General features: G+C 27.2%; 1 protein-coding gene across 2 annotated transcripts; it reads left to right on the plus strand.

The window, feature by feature from the left end:
* Positions 1-331: 331 nt before the first annotated feature.
* On the plus strand, positions 332-2,004 carry LOC117182062. Of its 2 annotated transcripts, none has more exons than XM_033375083.1 (4): positions 332-529; positions 601-807; positions 878-1,078; positions 1,154-2,004. In XM_033375083.1, the coding sequence occupies exons 1-4, from the start codon at positions 364-366 to the stop codon at positions 1,387-1,389; spliced, it is 810 nt and encodes a 269-aa protein (XP_033230974.1). In that variant the 5' UTR covers positions 332-363; the 3' UTR covers positions 1,390-2,004. The 2 variants fall into 2 exon arrangements, with proteins under 2 accessions (XP_033230974.1, XP_033230975.1); XM_033375084.1 differs by having other exon boundaries at positions 1,157-2,004.
* The last annotated feature ends 19,371 nt before the right edge of the window (positions 2,005-21,375 follow it).

Genomic DNA, 21,375 nt, shown 5'->3' on the forward strand with positions numbered 1-21,375 from the left:
GAGAGTAGATCTTTTTCTAAGAAATTTAATTTTTAATAAATTTATTTTCTATCAAAGCTGAATTGACGTTAAGTATTTTCTGTTATTTGTAGAATCAAGTTGATCGAAAGTGTGTTATAGTAACAATCTCTGATGCTAATTTCCGAAGAAGGATGCTTCTTTTGATCTCTCTGATAGCTTAATTGAAAAAGCACATGACCGGCAATCGGAAGATCTATGGTTCGATCCGCAGTGGAACGAAGAGAGTAGATCTTTTAGCGAAACAAAGTAATTTTTACATAATGAGCCTTGTCTATATTTTTGTATATTTTTGTTTTTACAGAAGCATCAGATACATTTAAACAAAATCTCCTTCTTCAAAAAATGACTTCTAATAAAGATAGGAACAAACTGGATCCACTTGTACCCTCTAGAATTACTGCACCTTCGGCTCTGAGACATGATCCAACTTCAATAGAAAATAAAGATCTTGAATCGAACCCACCTACACCTAATATCCAAGAATCTTTTCAAAAAACACTTTCGAATGGTAAAAATTTGTTTTTCATACCGACCAGGTATGATGAGTTTTGCTATATTTCTTACAATTTTCTTTTACAGGAGCTTCAGATGAGTTTAAGCAAAATCTCGTCCTTGGAAGAATGACTACTGATAAAGATAGAAACAGAGTGGATACACTTGCCACCTCTAGACTTGTTAGACCTTTAGCTCTGAGATATATTCCAAGTTCAAGAAACAATGAGGCTCTCAATTTGAGTAGACCTAGACCTAATATTCAAGAACCTTCTCAACAAACACGTTTAAACGGTTAAAACTTATATGTCTTTTCAGGCAAGATATGATAAGTTTTCTAAATAGTTTTGTATATTTTTTACAGACGCATCAGATAATTTTAAATTGAACCTTCTCCTTGGAAGAATGACTACTAATAAAGATAGAAACAGATTGGATCCACTTGCCCACTCTAGAATGAATACCCCTTTGGCTGCAAGACATAATCAACCAGCAGAAGCAAATGCTAAATTGCCTAGAGTCCGAACTGTCACTTTAGAACCTTCTAAAAAAATGAGTTTACCAGGTAAACAACTATAAGATCATTTACATCAGCTGTAATGAGCTTTGAACAAATTTTTGTAAATTTCCCTGTTTACAGAAGCATCAAGTTTAAAAAAACTTGTCATCAAAAGAAAGCCTTTGAAAAATTATGGTGAAAGGCACCCTGCATCTCAATTAAGTGATGTCTCTATTGCTGTTCGTGATTTTCGCCAACACTCCAATGATGGAGAATCTTTGGCTGCAGAAAGTTTCAGAAATATGTATTCTGATAGTGGAGATTCGAATATACCAATAAAGAAGCCATCAAGACGATCGACAAGAAAGCCGACCTAAGAAGGTAGCAGTATTCTTTATATTCCAGATACATTGAAACTCTTCTATAGCGCCAAATTTGGAGCTGATGGTAGGTGGGAACTAACTCATTATAGCCCGCTGCGCCTTTGTTTGTTCACGCCTGAGTGATCGCCTGGGTAACAACCACAGACCCCGCACAGCTCTCGTTTTACCTACCTGTGGCGCAGCGTCAATTCTCGGAAGGGCTATAGAAGGGTGGGCTATTAAAGGGTTTTACTGTATTTCAGATACCCCCCCCCCCCAGTTTTCACTTCATGAGGAAGAAAATCCGTCATTTTTCCGAAATCCGAAGATTAATACGTGCCACCGGGCACTTCAAAATCCCATTTAATTAACATGGGGAAATTTGGAATTTTTGAAAAATTGAACTCATGTTCCAGGGTTTAATCGAAACGTGCCAAACTTTTTCGGGATTAAAGAAGAGTATCTACAAAGTAAAACTATAATAATAACTTTTATTTCCAATTGTACCCTCACCCTTATCGCAGCGCTCCAAATATGATCAAAAAACAAAAACCTAAATTTCTACGTATTATTGTTACTTTTTAGCAATTTTCATCGTCTTTATAATACACATAATTATTAATAGGCAACTTTAATATTTCCCAAAACTTTTGAAAAATTGTCAATTGTTTAAACAAATGTAAATTACTTAAACAATCATTAATTCCCGAAAAATGTGAACAACAATTGTATTTTCTGTTAAAAATGTATTTGTTTGTCATGGTTTGGTGTAGTAAATTTTTCTAAAAACATTATGTAATTATTCAAACAATTTTTTATTGTCTTTTTTAAAAATGTATAAAAATTGTGCAAGATAAATCAACTTTCTTTTCAAATTAGTATCCTATGCAACGTTTTGTTGAATAATTACATCATTCTGATAAATTTCTTTGAATGTTTAATACATTTATATTTATTTAAACAATCTTTATTTGTTGAAGCAACTTTTTTTCCATAGCTAAAAAATGGAATAAAATAGAACACATAAAATTATATTTCTGATAGTATAGTATATTGAAAGAATGCATTAACCAATTTTTAATTGTTTAAACAAATATAATTTGTTTAAATAATTAGTTTTCCAAAATATTTTTGAAATCGTATTTACTGATTTATACATAATATTGAATGATTTAGAAGGGAGTAAGTTCTGCTAATTAATTAAGTATCGACGGTTTAGATATTTTTTGTCGCACTGTTAAATAAAGCATACAAGTAATAATAAGATTTAATTTTTAAAAGTGTATTTGTTATTGAATTATTCAAATTTTTACAATCTCTATCATGATTTTATTATACAACAGCACACTCACTAATGCAAATTACGATTCAAGTCTCAAAAAATTGCTCTTTTATATATATCAAGATGACATACTGGAAGATACAAAAAATATAAATTAAAATATATTTGGAAAAATAATTCTATGTACTATCGTTTATATTGTTGATCTACATTTTTAAATAAAAACTGCCTTACCCAATAAAAATTGTTCATGTATTGACATTACGTTTCTAACAGAATTTACTACTTCTCGAAATCATTCAATAATATGCTTAGTAGAGAAAAAACGATTTTAAAAATATTGTTCTAAAAATAATCTTTTAAACAATTTATATTAATTTAAACAATTAAAAGGTAGTAAATGTTTTCTTTTTATACACTATACAGCCTGGAAAATAATTGTATGTATTCTATTTTATTTTATTTTTTTATTTATCAAAAAAAAAACTGCTTGAACAAACACAAATTGTTTAAAAAAATATACATTATTTTAACTTTGGAAAAATTGTATAAAAATTGTGTCATTATTCAACAAAAAGTAGCACAGGTACCAATTTGAAAAAGTGGACATCTCTGGCTCAATTACTAGAAATTTTGAAAAAAAAACCATTAAAAAATGTTTAAATGATTACATGGTGTCTTTAGAACAATTAAATACCACAAAAAACAATGACAAACCATTGCATTCAAATCAGAAAATACAATTAGTTTTTTAATTTTTCTGGAATAAATAACTGTTTAAATAATTCACTTCTGTTTAAACAATTAAAAATTGTTTATAAAGTCATGGGAAATATTAAAATTGTCCATTAATAATAATTCGTATGAAAAAGGCGACGAAAGCTAGTAAAAAGTAACAATAATAAAAAAAAATTTGTTTTTTAATTTTTGGGTCATATTTGGGCGCTGCAGGGTGGGTGAGGGTGGATTCGAAAAAAAATTTAATAATATGATTAAATGGGATTTTAAAATACGCGATGGCACGTGTTAATATTCGAATTTCAAGAAAAATTACGGATTTTCTTTCTCCAGAAATGAAAACTTTTTTCGGTTGGGGGTGGGGGGGAGGGGTATCTTGCCCTCTAAATCAGAAAAAAATGTTGCAAATTATTTTTGAACTACCCTATTGTATATATTATTAGCAATCTTTTTACAGAATTACCAAAAAATGTAAGAGAAGTCAAGGTCGAAGAACCAACTTTTTTCCAAATATTTTCTAATGATGAAAAGATATGACGTTTTTCGAAATTTCAAACTTGAATATTTTCAAGTTATTCCTTTTTTATGTAACACTTATTGAAATACATAAATTATTCTCTGGAAAAATTTTACTTATGGTGATTTACATTTATTTAAATATTCCTATTTGAATCAAGATTTTATTATTATCGATTAAAAATTTACAATTAACTTCAGATCAAAATTATCTATTTTTTTGGATGCGAAATAAATTTTTACTATAGAGCAGTCCGGGGCAGATTAAAACACGCGAATTAAATTGAAAGTTGTAATAAAGTAGTTGAATTTTTAACAAAAAATTTTAATTTCTAGCAAAAAATTTATAATATTTAAAAAAAAATTTAACTTTAAATTTAAAAAATCGAATTAAATCAGAAAAGACGAACTTCTAACTAAAATGAATAAACATTAACAAAAAGCTCGCAAAAAAGAGGGTTTGAAAAAATAAATATTTTTTAAATTATTTTTTTTAAAAAGTCTTCCTAGCTTCGCTGAGAATCGAACGAAATAAGAATCCCTTTTGAGAAATACGCGGATTATTTTTCCAGGTGTTACGTATTTAAATTTTTTAAAGAAATCTGTATTATCATTAGAGAATAAAAGAAATTCCTAAAGTCTTTTTAGACTATAGTGAGCTATGAGGTAAAATGTTTTTAATTTATTAAAAAAAAATCATAGCTCGCTCTAGTCTGAAAAAACGTCTCAATAAAAAAAATTAATTTTTGTTTACAAAAAATAATTTTTTATAAAATATTTAAGTTTTCCGCTTGAGTGGATACGTTTTAACCAAAAACGGAATAGCTTGAATGTCATTTTAACAAATTATTAAATCCAACTATTTTTTTTACTTTTTGTCTGTAATTTTTAAAATGGGTTCCATTATAATCAACTAACGTAGCTATGAATTAAAAATTGTTTATAAAATTTAAGAAAAGTTTATTTCTTAGCTCTATGTAGTCTGAAAAGACGTTAAGAATTTATGTTATTTTATACGGATATTTCAGATTCCTTTGAAAAAGTTGAATATTTAATTTTTCTTTTTAAAAAATTAATATTTATTGAAAAAAATTAAATTTCTAAAAAATAGTTAATTTTTACACTGAGGTTGATCAATTTTAGCCAGAAATGGAATAATTCAATTTTTATTCTAAAAAATTAATAAATTTAACTATTTTTGGATTTTTCGTTTTAGATTTTTAAGTGATTTCTAAAATCGAGGAAAATGGTTTGTATTTCAGAAATGTTTTGCTAGTTCATTTTCATTTTCAAAATTACTTAATTTTTACTTTACTAATTAATCATTTTCCTTGAATATTAATATTAAAATATCATCATTTAAATTTGGTAATACATTCAAAATATAATCTTTTATAAACGGAAGAGAACAGTATTACCGATACAAATGTAAAATTGCGCAATTTATTCATTTATCTAAGACAAAAAATATCTTTTATTCTAAAAAAATGGCCTTTCAACAAAATACTTGAATTTTCAACCTAAAAAGATAGTTTCTCACCAAAAAAGTGTGATCGTTTATATTTCAATAAAAAAATGAAATTTATACCGGAAAAAATATTTCAAAACCAAAAAAAAAGACTTTTAATCAAATAAAAGTTTTGCACTTCGGAAGTAAATAAAAGGTTATCTAAACTTTTGAACCTGCAGGCCAAAAGATGAATCTTATTTTAAAAATTCAATTTTCGAACAAAACATATGACTTTTAAGAAAGAAATTAATTTTCGATGAGACTAATGCATTTTTAACCAACACAAATGAAATTTCAAACCAAGAAAATTACTTTTTTTCTACCAATAAAGGAGAATTTCTAACTAAAAAAGATCAATTTTAAAAAAATCGGGAAGTTACACTTTCAGTTCAAAAATCAATTTGAAACCAAAAAAGGCTTTTCCACTTAACAGTTACATTTTTAACGTATTACTTCACTAAAAGGTAAGGCTTCACTAAAATAATAATTTTTAGCAATCTAGTTTAAATTTCACCCAAGTAGTTAAATTTTTAATTTAAAAGATTAATTTTCAACAAAATAGTTCAAGTTTTAACCAAAGAGATGAATTTTCAACTAATTATTACAATCTTAAAAAAAGAAGATTTTTTAACAAAGTGATTTAACTAAACCTTTCAAGCGAAATAGTTTAATAGCCAAGCAAAGAAGATTTTTGAACCAAAAAGTTCAATTTTGAAAAAAAACAAAAATTTTATAAAACAGATAAATTTTGTAATAAAAAGATAAATTTTTAAAAAAGTTCAATTTTCGATTAAAAAAGATTCCGGTTGAGTTTTTTAGATCAAAATATACATTTTTAAACAAAAAATAATTTTTTTCAATAATATTAAATTTTCAATCCAAAAAGAGAAGTTTTTTAATCAAGCTGGATGAATTTTTTACAAAATAGTTGCATTCGTTATAAAATAGTCGCAGATGAAAGTTCTCTTAAAACAGATGAATTTTGAATTGAAACAATTTTTAATAGTTAAATTTTCATACAGAAGATATATCAGTTCTCCTTTCAAAATTAAAATATTTTTCAAATTAAAATATTATTCTGAAAAAAAGATCTTTTTTTCTCTTTACTGGGAATCAAACCCAGGTCTCCCGATTGCTAGTCGCGTGATTTTACCACTAAGCTACGCAGTTGTGAAATATTGGAAGTCTGTGTCTATCACCTGAAAAAATGTTAAGGAAAATAAATATTGAGATATAAAGTGTATATTTCCTTCTTTATTTTCTTATTCACTGTCTGCATATGTATACGAAATTTATATGCAAACTAAATTAATACAAGCCAATAATAGAATATTTAAAAAAAATTTCTTTGAAAGTTATTTTTTTCAAGCTTCTCTTTTATCACTTCCCCACTGAACCCTTCTTACCTCTTAATTTTCCTATTCACACATTCTTACAAACTACCTCTTTGCACAGCTCCAGAAAAATTTTAACATCAAGAACATTCTCAGAATTTAGGACAATTTATTCTAATCTGTCTATACCATTTCCTCCTGTAACACCTCTCCTCTTCTATCTTATCCTGTCCTGTCCGCTCCAATTATATCTTATCATCTCCTCTACTTTTTGTCCCCCTTCCATTTTTCACCCCTCCCCTACTTTTCCTTACCTTTTCTTTATACTTCATATACTTTCCCCTCCCTGCACTACTTTTGGTTATGTATTTTACCTTCCCATCCTTTTTCGTACTTATTTGTTACTCCCTACTATCTTTTCTGCCTCTACCACTTTCTTCTCTTTGTCGTCTCTTCTTCAACGCGACTCTATTTTTCAGTCCCGTTGTAAAATCCCTGCTGCGTTGTTATCCTTTCTCTTCTATAATCTCTATCATATCCATTTTTTAAGTTATATCTCGAATGTATCAATTGCTTCACTTCTTATATTTTTACTCTCGACCTGTCTTTTTTTTTCTTTCCCTCCATTTTAAAATTTCATCAACTTTAAATTTTACAGGTAACGCCCTATTTTTTATCGCTACTTTCTCTCTATATTCCCATTCATTTTGTGTTACAATAATCATTAGTTATACTCTACCCTCTTTCTTTTTCACACCTTTCACTTTCTCTGTTTTTACATTTAAATATGTTTGGCTTGTTTCTTCTGCCCTTTTTTTTCTAATTATTGACCTTTGATTACTGTTCCTTTCTTATTTTCTCTCTTTTTTTTTCCTACGCTTCTCTTTATTTTTCTCTATCTTTCCTTACCCTCTAGGCTGACTTGAATTAGTAAAACAATTCAAAGGCGGAGAGGAAAGATCTCGTCGTGACCAAGCAAACTTCCCCGTTGACCACTTCCAACCACTTTATTTTTATACTCACAATTTCCTACAAATTATTTCTTGTCACAGCTTCAGAAAAAACTTGTTTGACAATTTGTTCATATGTATCTATTTCATTTTTCCCTCTAACGCCAGTGATCTTATATCTTTTCCTGTCCTATGCGATACAATCATACCTTATCATCTATTTTACTTATTTTTTTACTTCTCTTTTTTATTTACTTCCTGCTTTTCCACCCTTTCCTCCTTTATACTTTCTACTCTTTCTCTTCTCAGTCTTACTTTCGCTTGTTTACTTTCCCTCTCCATCCATCCACATACCTATTTTTCACTCCCTGCTTTCCTTCTTTCCTCTATCACTTTCTCCTCTTTCTCACCTATCCCTTAACACCACTCTATTTCTCTTTCTTTTCTCAAAATCCCTGCTGCTTTGTTATCAATTATTCTCTATGAGCTGCATTTTTTCCATTTTGCATGGTATAACCGAATAAATAAACTAATTTGCTTCTTATAACTTTACTCCCGTCCTATCAATTTTATTTTCTATCGCTCCTGCTTAAAATCTCATTATCTTTAGATTTTCCATACATCGCTTTTTTTTCTCATCACTTCTACATTTTCGTTTCTTGTGTTTCTCAAATATCATTTTCTCTCCTCTATGGATTTCTCTCTTCCACTTCTCACTTCCTTTATCTCTTCCCTTGAATCTACCCTTTTGACTTTATATTATTATTTTTTCTTATTTTTATCTCCTCTTTCTCTTTCTGCTCTTTATTCCATTTTCCTCAAGTTTTTCTTATCCTCTTAGCTGATAAGCTCGTCTGCAAACTACTTCTTCAAACAAATCCAGAATAATTTTAACATCAAGAAAATTCTCAGAAATCGGGGAAATTTTTTTCAAATCTCTCTATACCATTTACCACTCTAGTTCCTATTCTATCCTTTGTGTCCTATCCGATATAATCATCTTATCATCTGCGTCATGTAATTTTACCTTTTCCCTCTTATCCCTTAACTCTTTCTGCTTTCCCTAACTATCCTTCATTTACACTTCTTACACTTTCTCTTCCATCTCCTAATTTCCCTTTTTACATTCTCATTAGAGAAGGTATTAGATTTGTGTAAAATTTGACCCCGCTTCCCAGTTTTTGTCAAATGTCCACTTTTTAAAATCCCTGAATCCCAGTCTGTCTGTCTGTCTGTGGATTGTTATTTTATTTGCACGATAACTTTCGAAAGAATTGACTGATTGGATTTTCCTATGGTAAACTCTTTTATTATCTTAAAATGAAGGTCAAGTTCTTTAGCCAGCCATTTTTGATCAAAATTTAAAAAGTGAGCACAGTTTGAATATTTTTGAGACCACTTTTTTTGAAAATTCTGAAATTGTACGGATATTCATTTTATTCGAAAAGGCAAAGAATTTATCTCAATTACTTTTTTTGATAAAAGCAAAATTTACCACAGTGGGAAAAAATTAAATGTTTTCATTCAAAATAACGCACGGCCCACAAATATTGACCAATTTGGAAAGAAAAATTTCGAAAAAAAGCTGATAAGACTTCTAAGAGAGTTATCGAGCCTGATTTTTGAATTGGGTTTTTTTTATTTTTTATAAATAAAAAAATATGACAAGGAAAATGGCCATTTGTTCTATTTGACGTTTCCGGTGCTCGTTAATGACAGAAAAATAGTTGAAATCGCTTTAGTTGCATAGAGTAACATTAATTAAGGATATTCCAATATTAAATCATTTACAAAAAAAATTTTTATGAAAAATTATTTGTTGAACACATTTTTTCTACGATTTTCAAGTTATATTGCAAGAAATTGAAATGGAAAAAACATTATATAAAAAAATTCTCTTATGATTATAATTAATTATATTATAAACAAAGTTAATGTAAAATACAGTATTTAGGCATTTTTCGACAGAGCTATTCGTTTTTTTCGATGTAAATTTTTTTTTAATCAGGAAATTTGTGATAATTTTAGCAACATTCATAATTTGTGGATTTTTCTAAGAATTTATTTAACAAATTTGATAAACAAAAGCATTAATCAAGTATTTGTCTACAGAGAAACTTTTTCTATGTCAACTTTTTTAATTAGGAAGCTCATGATAACTTTAGCAAAATTCATAATTTTTTTATCAATTTTATAATTTTTTAAACAAATGCATTAATCAGGCATTTGTCGAAGGAAAATTCGTTTTTCTCTATGTCAAATTTTTTAATTAGGAACTTCATGAAAATTTCACCAAAATTTATAATTTTTTGATCAATTTTGTGATTTTTTAAAACAAATTTGATAAATATAATCATTATTCGAGCATCTGTCAAAAGAAAAATTTTGTTTTGTTTTGATGTCAGACTTTTAATTTAAATCTTCATAATAAATTTGGCAAAATTCATGATGAGTTGCTAAATTTTATGATATTTACAAACAAATTTAAAAGTTGTCATAGAAAAAAAGGATTTTTTGTGTACACAAATGCCTGATTAATGCATTTGTTGATTAAATTTGTTTAAAGCTATTATAAAATTTGTCAACTTATTATGAATATTGCTGACATTTAATTAAAGTTCCCGAATAATGTATTTGTTTATTAAATTTGTTTTTGAAAACTCATATATTATTGAACAAATTATTCATTTTGCTGGAATTATCATAAAGTTCCTAATTTACAAAAAAGTACATCGAAGAAAAAACAAATTTTCTGTCAAAAAATTCCTGATTACTGCATTTGTTACTATAAGTTGCCAAGAACAGCTTGTTTTTTAATGGAAAATGTTAAATAACCAGAAATATTTTATTTAAATATTTTCATCCATTGAAAAAAATGTTGTCATAGCATTTTTTAGAAAATTAAAAAAAAATACAATCTAAATAAATAATAACTTAATTTTTTGACGTAAATACTCCCTACAACTTGACCTTTTTGAATGTTTCCAACAAAATTGCATTTGTCAGCTGAAAAACGAAAATGGTTAGAAAATGAAATAATTTAATTAATGCATTTAATTAATTTTTATTCTTATAAGGACTAATAAATTTCTAATATAATGGACATTTTCATAAGGGTTTATGCTATTATTAATAATAAACAAAACAAAAAATATTGTTAGCATTTTAAAATGCGCGCGAATAGCAACTAATGAGATTCTGAGATCGACACATGCGCAGTTGAGTGAAAAAGTCACGTTGGGAGCACTGCTCAATTAGTGTTTTCATTTTACTACTTTATTTAAAAATTAATGTTATTCAAAGTTGTCATTAATGTATTTTTATAAATAATTCATTATTAGGACAGAATAAAAGTTTCATTTTGATTTATGTAATTTTTAATCCACTTATTTCATCTATAACTGCGTTAATGTCAGCAGAAAACTGATTTCCTAGAGATAAAATTTTTAAATTTATAAATTGAACGGATTGCAAAATATTAACTTTCAAAAGACTTAAATTACCGTCTATAATCATTTCATGTATATTTATTGAAAAAAAATTAATTTATTATTAATTTATTTAAGGTGAGGTTTCAATGAACCGCAGAGCGTAATTAATTAGTTTCGAGGTAGACTGGCTAGTGCTCGGTGCCTCCAAAGTCGTGACGTACTCGGCTTAGACATTTTCAATAAATAATTGATATAATATATCATAAACGAGCAATACTCGAATTTCACTGGACTGTCAGTAAATAATAAGCAGCACTAGTTCTCTGAGCGCATGGAGATGGCATTTCGATAGGTTCCTGGTTTGACCCGGTCTGGCTCAAGTAGGGGCCACAGATTTCTACCGATTGGGGCCAGATCGGGAATCCTGATCGGAGCCAGATCGGTATTAAGTTCGAAATCAGGCGATTTCTGCACGGGATAGTAGATGGTAACAAACGATCAGTCGAGATCTCTTTCACCGACCGTTGAAATGTTATTCTCTCTAGTAGCTTAGTGGAAAAAGCACCCTCTTCCTTGTCATCACCTTCCATCTATTTAGCTCCTTTTTTCTTTCCTTCTCTCTAATTTTTCACATTTTATTAATATTTTTTCTATAATTTTTTCTATTTCTTCTTTTTACTCCAATCTCTATTTTCCTCAACCCTTTCTTATCCTCTTGGCTGACTTTAATTAGGAAAACAATTTAAAGGCACAGTGAAAGGAGAGAGACTGAAGATTCGAGAAATGTACAATCGAACGATGAGCTCACGTGAATGGGCAAGATCAACTTATTTTTATCTCGAAAGTTCAGGCGTATTCCTCAAATACGGAAGAACAAATCAAGGGAACTCGAGGATGAATACACTCTGCTTGGGATAATTTGATATCGCAAATCCAGCAATCTGCTTGAGTAAATTCTGCGACTGCAAATTCGGCCTGGCTAATATTGTCGTCCCTTATATGTCGACTGTCGAGCTCATTCGCTTTTATTCTTGTCCCCTCGTTGATTACGTTTTCGTATTAGCTAAAGGGTTAATTCCCAAAGTGTCTCAATAAAAGGGTTTGGGATAAAAAAAAATTGTATTGGGACTCAGAGGTAATTCATAAATCATTTTCACAAACTTATTTTGAATTTACGTTTTGTGTAGCTCAACTTTATTATTAAGGAATCAACAGCAACTAGTCTAATAAACAAATTTATCAATTGTTATCAACTTTCATTTAGGGGAACAATATATAAGATTTACAAAGTAAAAACATTCTGGTGCCTAAAAAAATGTAAATTTTTATTTTTTATACTATTATCAAAATACAAAATTTTCGATATTATAAAATATCCGAAAATATTAAATTCCCAACTCTGGAAAAGTTTCCAAATTATAAAATTCCCAAATATGCAAAATTGAGAAATATTTTCAAAAAAAAAATCATCAAATACTTACTATTCAATGAAAATAATATTTCGGGATTCTTAATACTGAATTTATTGGAATTCTGGAATTTTTAAATTTGCACATAGTATACATTACCGTGAAGCTTATTATTGCGAAAATTTACACTGTTACACAAATACAAAAAAAAATAAATTATACACATTTTTCGCAACAAAATTATATTTAAAATGTTCTCGCATTTAATTTGTTCTTATTTATTAAATTTTTAGTATTGAAAAATAGAACCTTTTAAGAATAAGTTGTACAGTTTAGCTCAGTTTCAACTAGTACAATTAAAACTATAATTTTTATGTAGGATTAATCGTGGAATCAGAATTTTATAGTCAGAATCACTTTTTAAAAAATATTCCTGCTTATTTTCTATGCTAAAAACAACAAAAAATTACTAAGATACTTCAATTTCCAACCAAAACGATAAATTTTCATCTGAAAAAGACAAATTTTGAAGTAAATACATAAATTCTTTACTTCAGTTTTTATATAAAAAGTATCATTTTTCTACCAAATAGTTAAGTTTTCAATTAAAAAAGGATTTTCAACTATAAATGAAGTGTATTGAATCAATGGAATAACTTAATTTTTAGTTCCAAAGCTTAATTTTCCTTTAAAAAAATCAAATTTTCAAGAAATAGTTCAGTTTTTTATGAAAGTGTGAATTTTTAAACAAGATGATGCCGCATGAACTGGAATAGTGTATTTTTAAACTTAAAAAATAAAGTTTCAACTAAAATTATGGAATATTAAACTGTAATAGTTAAATTTTCATTTGATCAAATTAATTTACAAAAAAAGACATTTTTAATAAAATATTAAAATTTTTTAAATAAAAGATTAATTTTCAACCAAAACAGATGAATAATTTAAAATATCCTACTGTCCTACTATATACAATTTAAAATATTCTAGTCGAAAATAAAACTATTCTTGAATTGTAATTTTTTTCTTAGTCACAAATTAATTTTACAACTGAAAATTTATCTATTCCAATTCGGCCTGTAAATTCATCTTTTTTAGTTAAAAGTCTAATTATTTAGAAGAAACTTCACGTATTTAAAATTTTTTTTTAAAATTAGTCCTTACTTTTCAAAAAAATAATCTTTTTCGTAAGTAATTAGTTTTTTGTTTTCTCGTTAAAAGTTCAACGAAAATTTATGAATTAAAAAAAATGAATTTTTTGTTTAAGAGATGCATTTAGTTATATGATTTAGTTGAAATGATTTAGTTAAAAATTTATCTCGGATGGAAATGTTACCCTTTTGTTCAAAATTCGTTCACTTTTATAACAAAAATTTAAAAATTTAACTTTTTCATATTTTTGTTTGAAAATTCATGTTTTTTAAAAAGAAAATTTGTTTTTTGGTAGAGAACGAATCTTTTTGGTTGAAGATTCATATGTGACGTTGGAAATTAATTTTTTTAACAGCAAATTTACCTTTTTCATTTTTGGTGAAATTTTGTCTTTCTTTCTTGAAAATTAATGTATTTTGCGGAAATGCCTTTATTTAGAAAATAAGAATTCCTCATTAGCACTTAACTTTCTTTTTTTTTAATTAAACTATTGTGGTGAAAAATTGAACTATTTCTCTAAATATTTGTTTTTTTAGTAGAAAATTAATTTTCTCAACTGAAAATTTGACTTCCATATTTTACTATAAATTTGTCTTCTTTATTTAAAACTCTTATCTTTTTGGTTAAAAATGATTTTTCTTTCTTTATTTAGAAACTGATTTTTTATTAAAAATTCATGTTTTTCCTATTTATTGGAAATTTATATGTTAAATTTTCAAATTCAACTATTTGGTTGCAAATTCATGTGCTTGAAAGTTAATATTATATAAAATCGAATTATTCTGCTTAACAACTAAACTATTACTTGAAAATTTAACAAATAAATTTTTGATTGACTTTTTTTTAAATGATTTTTTAGTGAAAATGCAGCTAATTGTTTGAAAGTTTAACTAGCTGATTAAAAAATCATACTTTTGTAAAATTTACGTCCTTGGTCGGAAATTTAACTATTAAATAAAATAAAAAAATTGAACTTTGAGGCAAAAGAATCATATTTGGGTTCAACTATATGTTGAAACTTTGTTCTCTTTGAAATTTACCTTTTCATTTAAATTTTATCTTTTTTGTTAAGAATGTAAATATTTTGTTGACAATTTTTTTTTGGTTGCGAATTATAATTTAAAAAAAATTAAACTATTCCCTTTTTCGTAAATAAATGATTTTTTCTAGTTTGAAATTCAATTGGTCTAGTTTAAAATTCATCTTTTCTGGTTAAAAAACCAAGTATTTTGTGAATTCTGACACTTTTGAACGAAAATGAGCCTTTTTCGTAAGAATGTATCCTTTTTAGTTAAATTTTTAATTGTTTGGTTGCGAATTAATTTGGTTTGGTTTAAGGTTTAACATGTAGGTATAAAATTAAACTATTCGGTTAAAAATTAACTTTTTGGTTCAAAGTTCTTATTTTTGGTTTGCAATATTTCATTACTGTTCAGACGTTAATCTTTTATAATTTGAAAATTTAACTATTTGGTAGAAACCCATGCAGAAATTTCTACCTGGCCCAGATCGGGGCCAGACCAGTCCAGGCCGGGCCCGGTCTGGCTCAAGTATGGGCCACAGATTTCTACCGATTGGGACCAGATCGGGAATCCCGATCGGGGCCAGATCGGTATTAAGTTGGCAATCGGGCGATTTCTGCACGGGAAATTTATTTATAAATTAAAAAATTCGTCTTTTTCTTTTAAGAATAATCTTGTGTGTTAAAAACTCAATTTATATTTGACGTGAAATCCCCCCCCCCCCCTTTTTCTAATTATCCGAAAAGAAAGAGTTAGAGGGAAAATCGTAAAGCACGTATAAACCATTTCGCGTTTATCGCGTGTGCCATCAAATTTCCATGGAGGTGGATACGAGAAGAATCGCCGTGGCAAGCACATTTCTGAGCGACCTCATTTCTGATGGATCTATGCCACGAAGCTACAAGGATGTGAAGAAAGGACAAAAACTGACGGTGCCGTGGGACCGAGCCAAACGCAGAACTAAAAAGCATCAACGAAACAAGAAACAATAGTTTCCGACTAAGAATTGCAAGGAGGGTAGAAAAAGAGGGAGTGAGGGGAGGAATGGAAATAGGGGGAGACGACGGGATCGCGCAGTCAGCAAAGCAACTCTCTCATTTGGCAACGAACGCCCATACCTCGTAAATGCTGTACCGAGCGTTGCAAAATTTAAGCGGTCGTTAATGGCTCGAGTAGACACATCGGCGCTACCAGAGATCGCGTGGTAATGTTCATCGGATCTGACAAGCTCCTAAATCTGCAAGCGATGCGAGGGGTTAATTAATTAGATTTTTGGTTCACTCTAGATTCCTACTAACAGTAAAAATATTTTTCATGTGAAAAGTGGTAACCTCCATTTTGGTAGTAATGTTGTATAGTGGGAACAATAATGCCAATATTGGCACCCTGTGCTACTGCGCTTGCGTTAGCGCTGAGCGCTGGTTGGCCACACTTGGCGCGCGATTCAAAATAACAGTAAAAAATTATTCTTGTAATTAAAATAAATGATTATTAAAATATGCACAAGAATGTATACAAATTGTGCAACTTTTGATTTCAAACAAGAAAAAAATTATAACACATATATTTGATAAATAACAGTTTATTTCCATTGCATTTCAAAGACTGACTTATATTTCACAAAACATTTTTTAAAAGATATATTTTTTGAAATACCACATAATATTTCATCAGATTAATATATAGAAGATAATTGCAGAATATAATAATGATAATATTTAAGTTTTTCTAAAAAAAAAATTTCAGCTCAGAATATTGTTCTTTATTATTCAGACGTAGCAAAACGATGCTTAAAGTAAAAAAAGGGGAGAAACATAACTTCATTGCAGTCGTGACAATTTATGTATTTACTGGTTATATAATCAAATGAATTCCCAGCAAAATACAAACAAAATATTAAAAACTGATGAATAATTATTTTCAATCACTTTTTAAAGAAAATTCTTTTTAAATTAAATGTTTTGTAAAATGCAACTTGCTCCTTTCAATTCTGAATATTATATTCATTACTTACTTAAATTACAATAATTGTTTTTCAAAGTCATTTTAAATCGCGCGCCAAGTGCGGCTAAACAGAGCACAGCCCTCACACAAGCGCAGTAAGCACAGCGTGCCGATATTGGCATCACTGAGTAGGAATCGATTAAAGATCCTTTAGGTACAATACAGTTCTGCCTCAACTTCCCACTGTTTTGATTGGCTACGATTAAACCAGAAGTGATGAAAAGCGCGCGATTTTTAAACCAAATTGCACAATAAATTTACAATTTTGAAGAATAAAATGCGGCAGAAAATAACATAATATATAAACATGTAACAACTTTATGAAATATCTGAAAATCAATATATTCAGAAAAAACTATTCTATTTGGTGTTTAAAAGTTAGTTTTGTTAAAATTTTGTTTTTGAGTTAAAAAATATTTTTTTTTAAATTGAAAATTGTCAAGGAAGATCTGCGAAAATGCGTTGTTTTTTACACAATTGGAACACGAAATATATCTTTTTTATTATTCTTTTATTTTGTTAAATTTAGTGTTTTTTGGTAGAGAATTAATCTTCTTGGTTACAATATTTTGTTGAAAACTCGTTCTTTGTCTAATTGAAAAGTAATTCTTATAAATTCTTATTCAATTATCCGACATATAATTGAAAAGTGATCTTTTATAGTTAAAAGTTCAATTATTTGGTTAAAAATTATTGTATTCTTTTTCCAAGGTTAATTTTTTTGTGTAAAAGATGAAGTTTGTTAGTTGAAACTTCATTTGCTTAAATAAAATGTACATCATTTTGATTTAAAATTTAATTTTTTAATTTTTGTCTATAATTTTTTGCTTAATTTTTGTGCATAGACTTTCTAAAATTAAAGGTGAAAGCATCGACAACAGTAATTTGGTGATTGTGAATTCACTTTTGCTAAGGCTTCTTCGGGTTTAACGAACACACTCTCATCACGTATTTCGTGCTTCGCACTCGAGTTTCTCCTTGAAATTTTATATCATTCCAAATTTTAAAAAATTACCTTACAATCTTCTGAATTTTCACAGCTATTTCGAAAAAATTTGCTTATTCTCTTGCAAAATTTTGAAATTCTTTTAAATTATACTAAATATTTCTTGAATTTATACAATTTTTATTCGTTTTTATTTTGCAATCTTAACAAATTAAAACACTTTTTTTAAATCTTTTAAACTATTTTTTGAAATTTTAGGAAATCATTTTTTATGTTGAAACTCTTTTTCAATTTTCTCTTATAATTCAAATTTCTTGCAATTTATCTTTGAAAAACAATAAATTATTGAAAATGATAGTAAATACATTTTGAACAAATATTTTGTTTCTATAATTTTTTTTTTTTTTTGTTAATTGTATCATGATAGAATATCTTTATATAATGTAAATCTATGAAACATTAGTGATTACAACAATTTTCCTATTATTGACCCGAAATCAATAAAAAAAATTTATTTTGAAAATTTATTTTAAAAATGAACTTTCAGAGAAAACTGAAAAAGGTTTTTAAACATAAAAAACGATTTCCGAAAATAGCTAAGAATAGTTTAGAAGATTTTAAAGCAAAATGTTTCAATTTAGTAAGATTTCAATATAAAAACGAGCAAAAATCCGGTAAATTCAAGAAATATTTAGTAGAATTGAAAATAATTTCGTAAATTTTTCAGAGAATGAATAAATTTTTTTTTAAATTGCTGGAAAAATTGAGAAGATTGTAAGGCAATTTTGTCAAATTTTGAATAATATTCGAAAATGTTGAGAAAAGTTCGTGTTAGTTAAAAATATTTTCAGGAATTTAAAACGTTTTAAATCGATTACAAATATTTGAAAACTCGGAAAAATTGTAGAAAAATCATCTAATATTTCTTGATTCCTTCCCAACTTCTAAAAGTGCTAAACATCTTTTAAAAGGATTCGAATTTTTCATAATATTTTGTAAAATGCTGTATTATAATAAAATATTTATTTAAATCTTCTAGGTTTTTTTTGCAAAGCTTGAAATATTTAAAAAAAAACTGTTAAATTTTCTGAAGAATATGACAATTATATTTACTTAAATTTAAAAACAAGCTGATAATACTTATTTTCTTATTCTCAATTCTCAGAATTTAATCTTAACATGAATTTTTATAGCTCTCTATATCACTGTATTTGAAAGTGTTCAAATATTCTGGACTAACACAAAACAACGAAAAAATGAATGATAAAATCATAAATTATAAAGAAAAAAATTGCCTAATTAAAGAATAAATAAATGTTTAAATTCCCGTAAATATTTCTTTTGCTGAAATTTAACTTTGACAAAATTTAAATTTTTCCTAAAATAATTCTATAATTATTAACTAATGAACAATTAAATTGTTTGCCTTATTTATAATTCTATTAATAGCTCATCAATTAATAATCATTTCATAAATAGTCAATTAAATAGCCAATTAAAAATCATGTCGTTATTTGAAATTTGGAAAATTTTATAATTAGATAATCAGATGTATTTTCGGCATTTTCTTAATTCTTTCGTGTATTTTTTATTATTTTTTAAAATTTCTATTGAAACTTGAATTTAATAGTTTAACTAATCTACAAACATTAAAATTGTTAACGTTTTGAAATTTTTCTGTTTTCTAAATTTCGGTCTGAAATAATTTCATTTAGAGATTGTCCAATTGAGAAACATGTACTACATTTTAGTTTTGAACGCTTTTAATTTGTTTATCAATCTTAATTTTTTTATAAATAAACTTTCAAATTTACAATTCAATATTTAAATGCTTGAAATTGATCGAGTTAAAAATGATATTCTTATTAAATAGTTGAAAATTCAAAAAAATTAAATTTCGTAAGCTTTGAATTTTTATTGGTGCCATTTTCAAAACTCTAATCTACAAACATTTTAATATTTAACGCTTTGAAATTTTTGTGTTTTCTAAATTTCAATCTTAAGCTTAAAAAATTTTAAGAGATTTCAAAAGATTGTTAAGGATTTTATATTCTTGAGGTTGTTCTAAAAAATTTCGAGGGCTTTTCAATTTATTTTTATAATTTACAGGAATTTCTAAGAATTGGAAAAATTTTAGAAGCATTATTTTTAAGAATTCCAAAGTACTTTAAAAATCTTTTAAAAAGTTCCAGGTTTTTCAAAAGATTTTGAGGGATTTGAAAAATTTAAGAGAATTTTAAAAGATTCCAAGAAATTTTCGATTGATTACAGTAATTTAATATGAGATTTTAAAGAATTTTAACGACTTTTTATATTTTCTTTTTGAAAGTGAAGCTACTTTTTTACAACTTTAGTTGTTTTTTTTTGTTGAAGATTCATCAATTTAGTTGGAAAAATTTTTTTTCTGAAAATTGAACTATTTTGTAGAAAATTCATTTTATTGTTATTTAAAAATTCATTTTTTTAAATAAAAGAAAATTAATCTTTTTTGTCGAAAATTTAACTATGATTAAACATTAATTTTTTGTATAGAAAATTAGTTTGGGTGGAAAATAAATTTCTTTTGTGCAAAGTTCATGTATTTTATTAAAAATGGCTTTTTACGTATAAAATTCAGCTTTTTGGATGAAGATTTAACTTTTTGTTTAAAAATTTAACTATTTTGTAAATTTTTTTTTGTTCATTGATGTATTTTATTTAAACTTTATAATGTTGGCAGGAAACTAATTGTTTTAGTTGAAATTTTAACTATTTCTATTAAAAGTTAGTCAACTAGTCATTAATATTCATATAATATTTTATAATTATAATATTAACAATAATAATATATACAATAGTGATAATATCCATATGATATACATCTGAGAAACATAGCCTCAAAATCGACGCATGCATGAAATGAAAAATCACGCGAAACATCAAACTCGCGAAATTCTTCAATTCCTTTAAAATGGGGATCGATATAAAAATAGAAGACTGGCCAGTGTGGCCAATATCCCTAATCTTGGGAACTTTTTAAACTGCGCTTGCGTCGCGCCGATAACCCGATTGACCACTGTTAGCGCGCTGATTTTGAATTATTTAAAAATTCATAATTAATATTTATAATAAATAATGATTGAGAAATGCCCAAATAAAATTTTCCTAATCCTAAAATAAGATTTTAGAGTGGTAAGATGCAAAAAATGCGATTTTAATGAAAACAAGTTTATGAATTCTGAGTTTAGTGAAATAAATCATTTTTCTTTGTCCCAATGATTAACCTTCTCTCGGTCGAGTTTTAAAATCAAATTTTGCTCATTTCTAACAATGTCAGGGAAGCTTTTCGAAACTGGCAATAGAAACATTACCGTGTGTGGTAGGCACATTTCAGGAAGATCTTAAATTTTCGTGCGCAAGTGCGCAGATGTCCTCTTCCTATACATGCAAAAGTGTGCAAGTGAGAAAGTTTGTTAAATTGACGCAAGCTAGAGAGGTTATGTTCTTTTGTTGATCATCATAAGAAAAATTTACGAAATAAATATATAAACAGTAATTGGAAGTATTAGAGGAAAACGGTATTCTTCATTCCAATGTACGATTTCAAAAATAATAATGTACCGCAAATTCAAGATTTTATGATTAAACAATTTCATTATAATCTACAAACTTACCACATTTATAATGCACTCTTGACTTTCAAAGCTTAATGCTAAAGTCTTTCACTT

Source organism: Belonocnema kinseyi, chromosome 10 (assembly GCF_010883055.1).
Source record: "Belonocnema kinseyi isolate 2016_QV_RU_SX_M_011 chromosome 10, B_treatae_v1, whole genome shotgun sequence".
NCBI classification, from domain to species: Eukaryota; Metazoa; Arthropoda; class Insecta; order Hymenoptera; family Cynipidae; genus Belonocnema; species Belonocnema kinseyi.

What these genes read in the sequence shown, in the direction of transcription:
- LOC117182062 (XM_033375083.1), top strand. Translation starts at nt 364, where the DNA reads ATGACTTCTAATAAAGATAGGAACAAACTGGATCCACTTGTACCCTCT. An exon ending in TCAAAAAACACTTTCGAATG is followed by an intron (nt 530 to 600) that starts GTAAAAATTTGT and finishes TTTCTTTTACAG; the next exon opens with GAGCTTCAGATGAGTTTAAG. An exon ending in TCAACAAACACGTTTAAACG is followed by an intron (nt 808 to 877) that starts GTTAAAACTTAT and finishes TATTTTTTACAG; the next exon opens with ACGCATCAGATAATTTTAAA.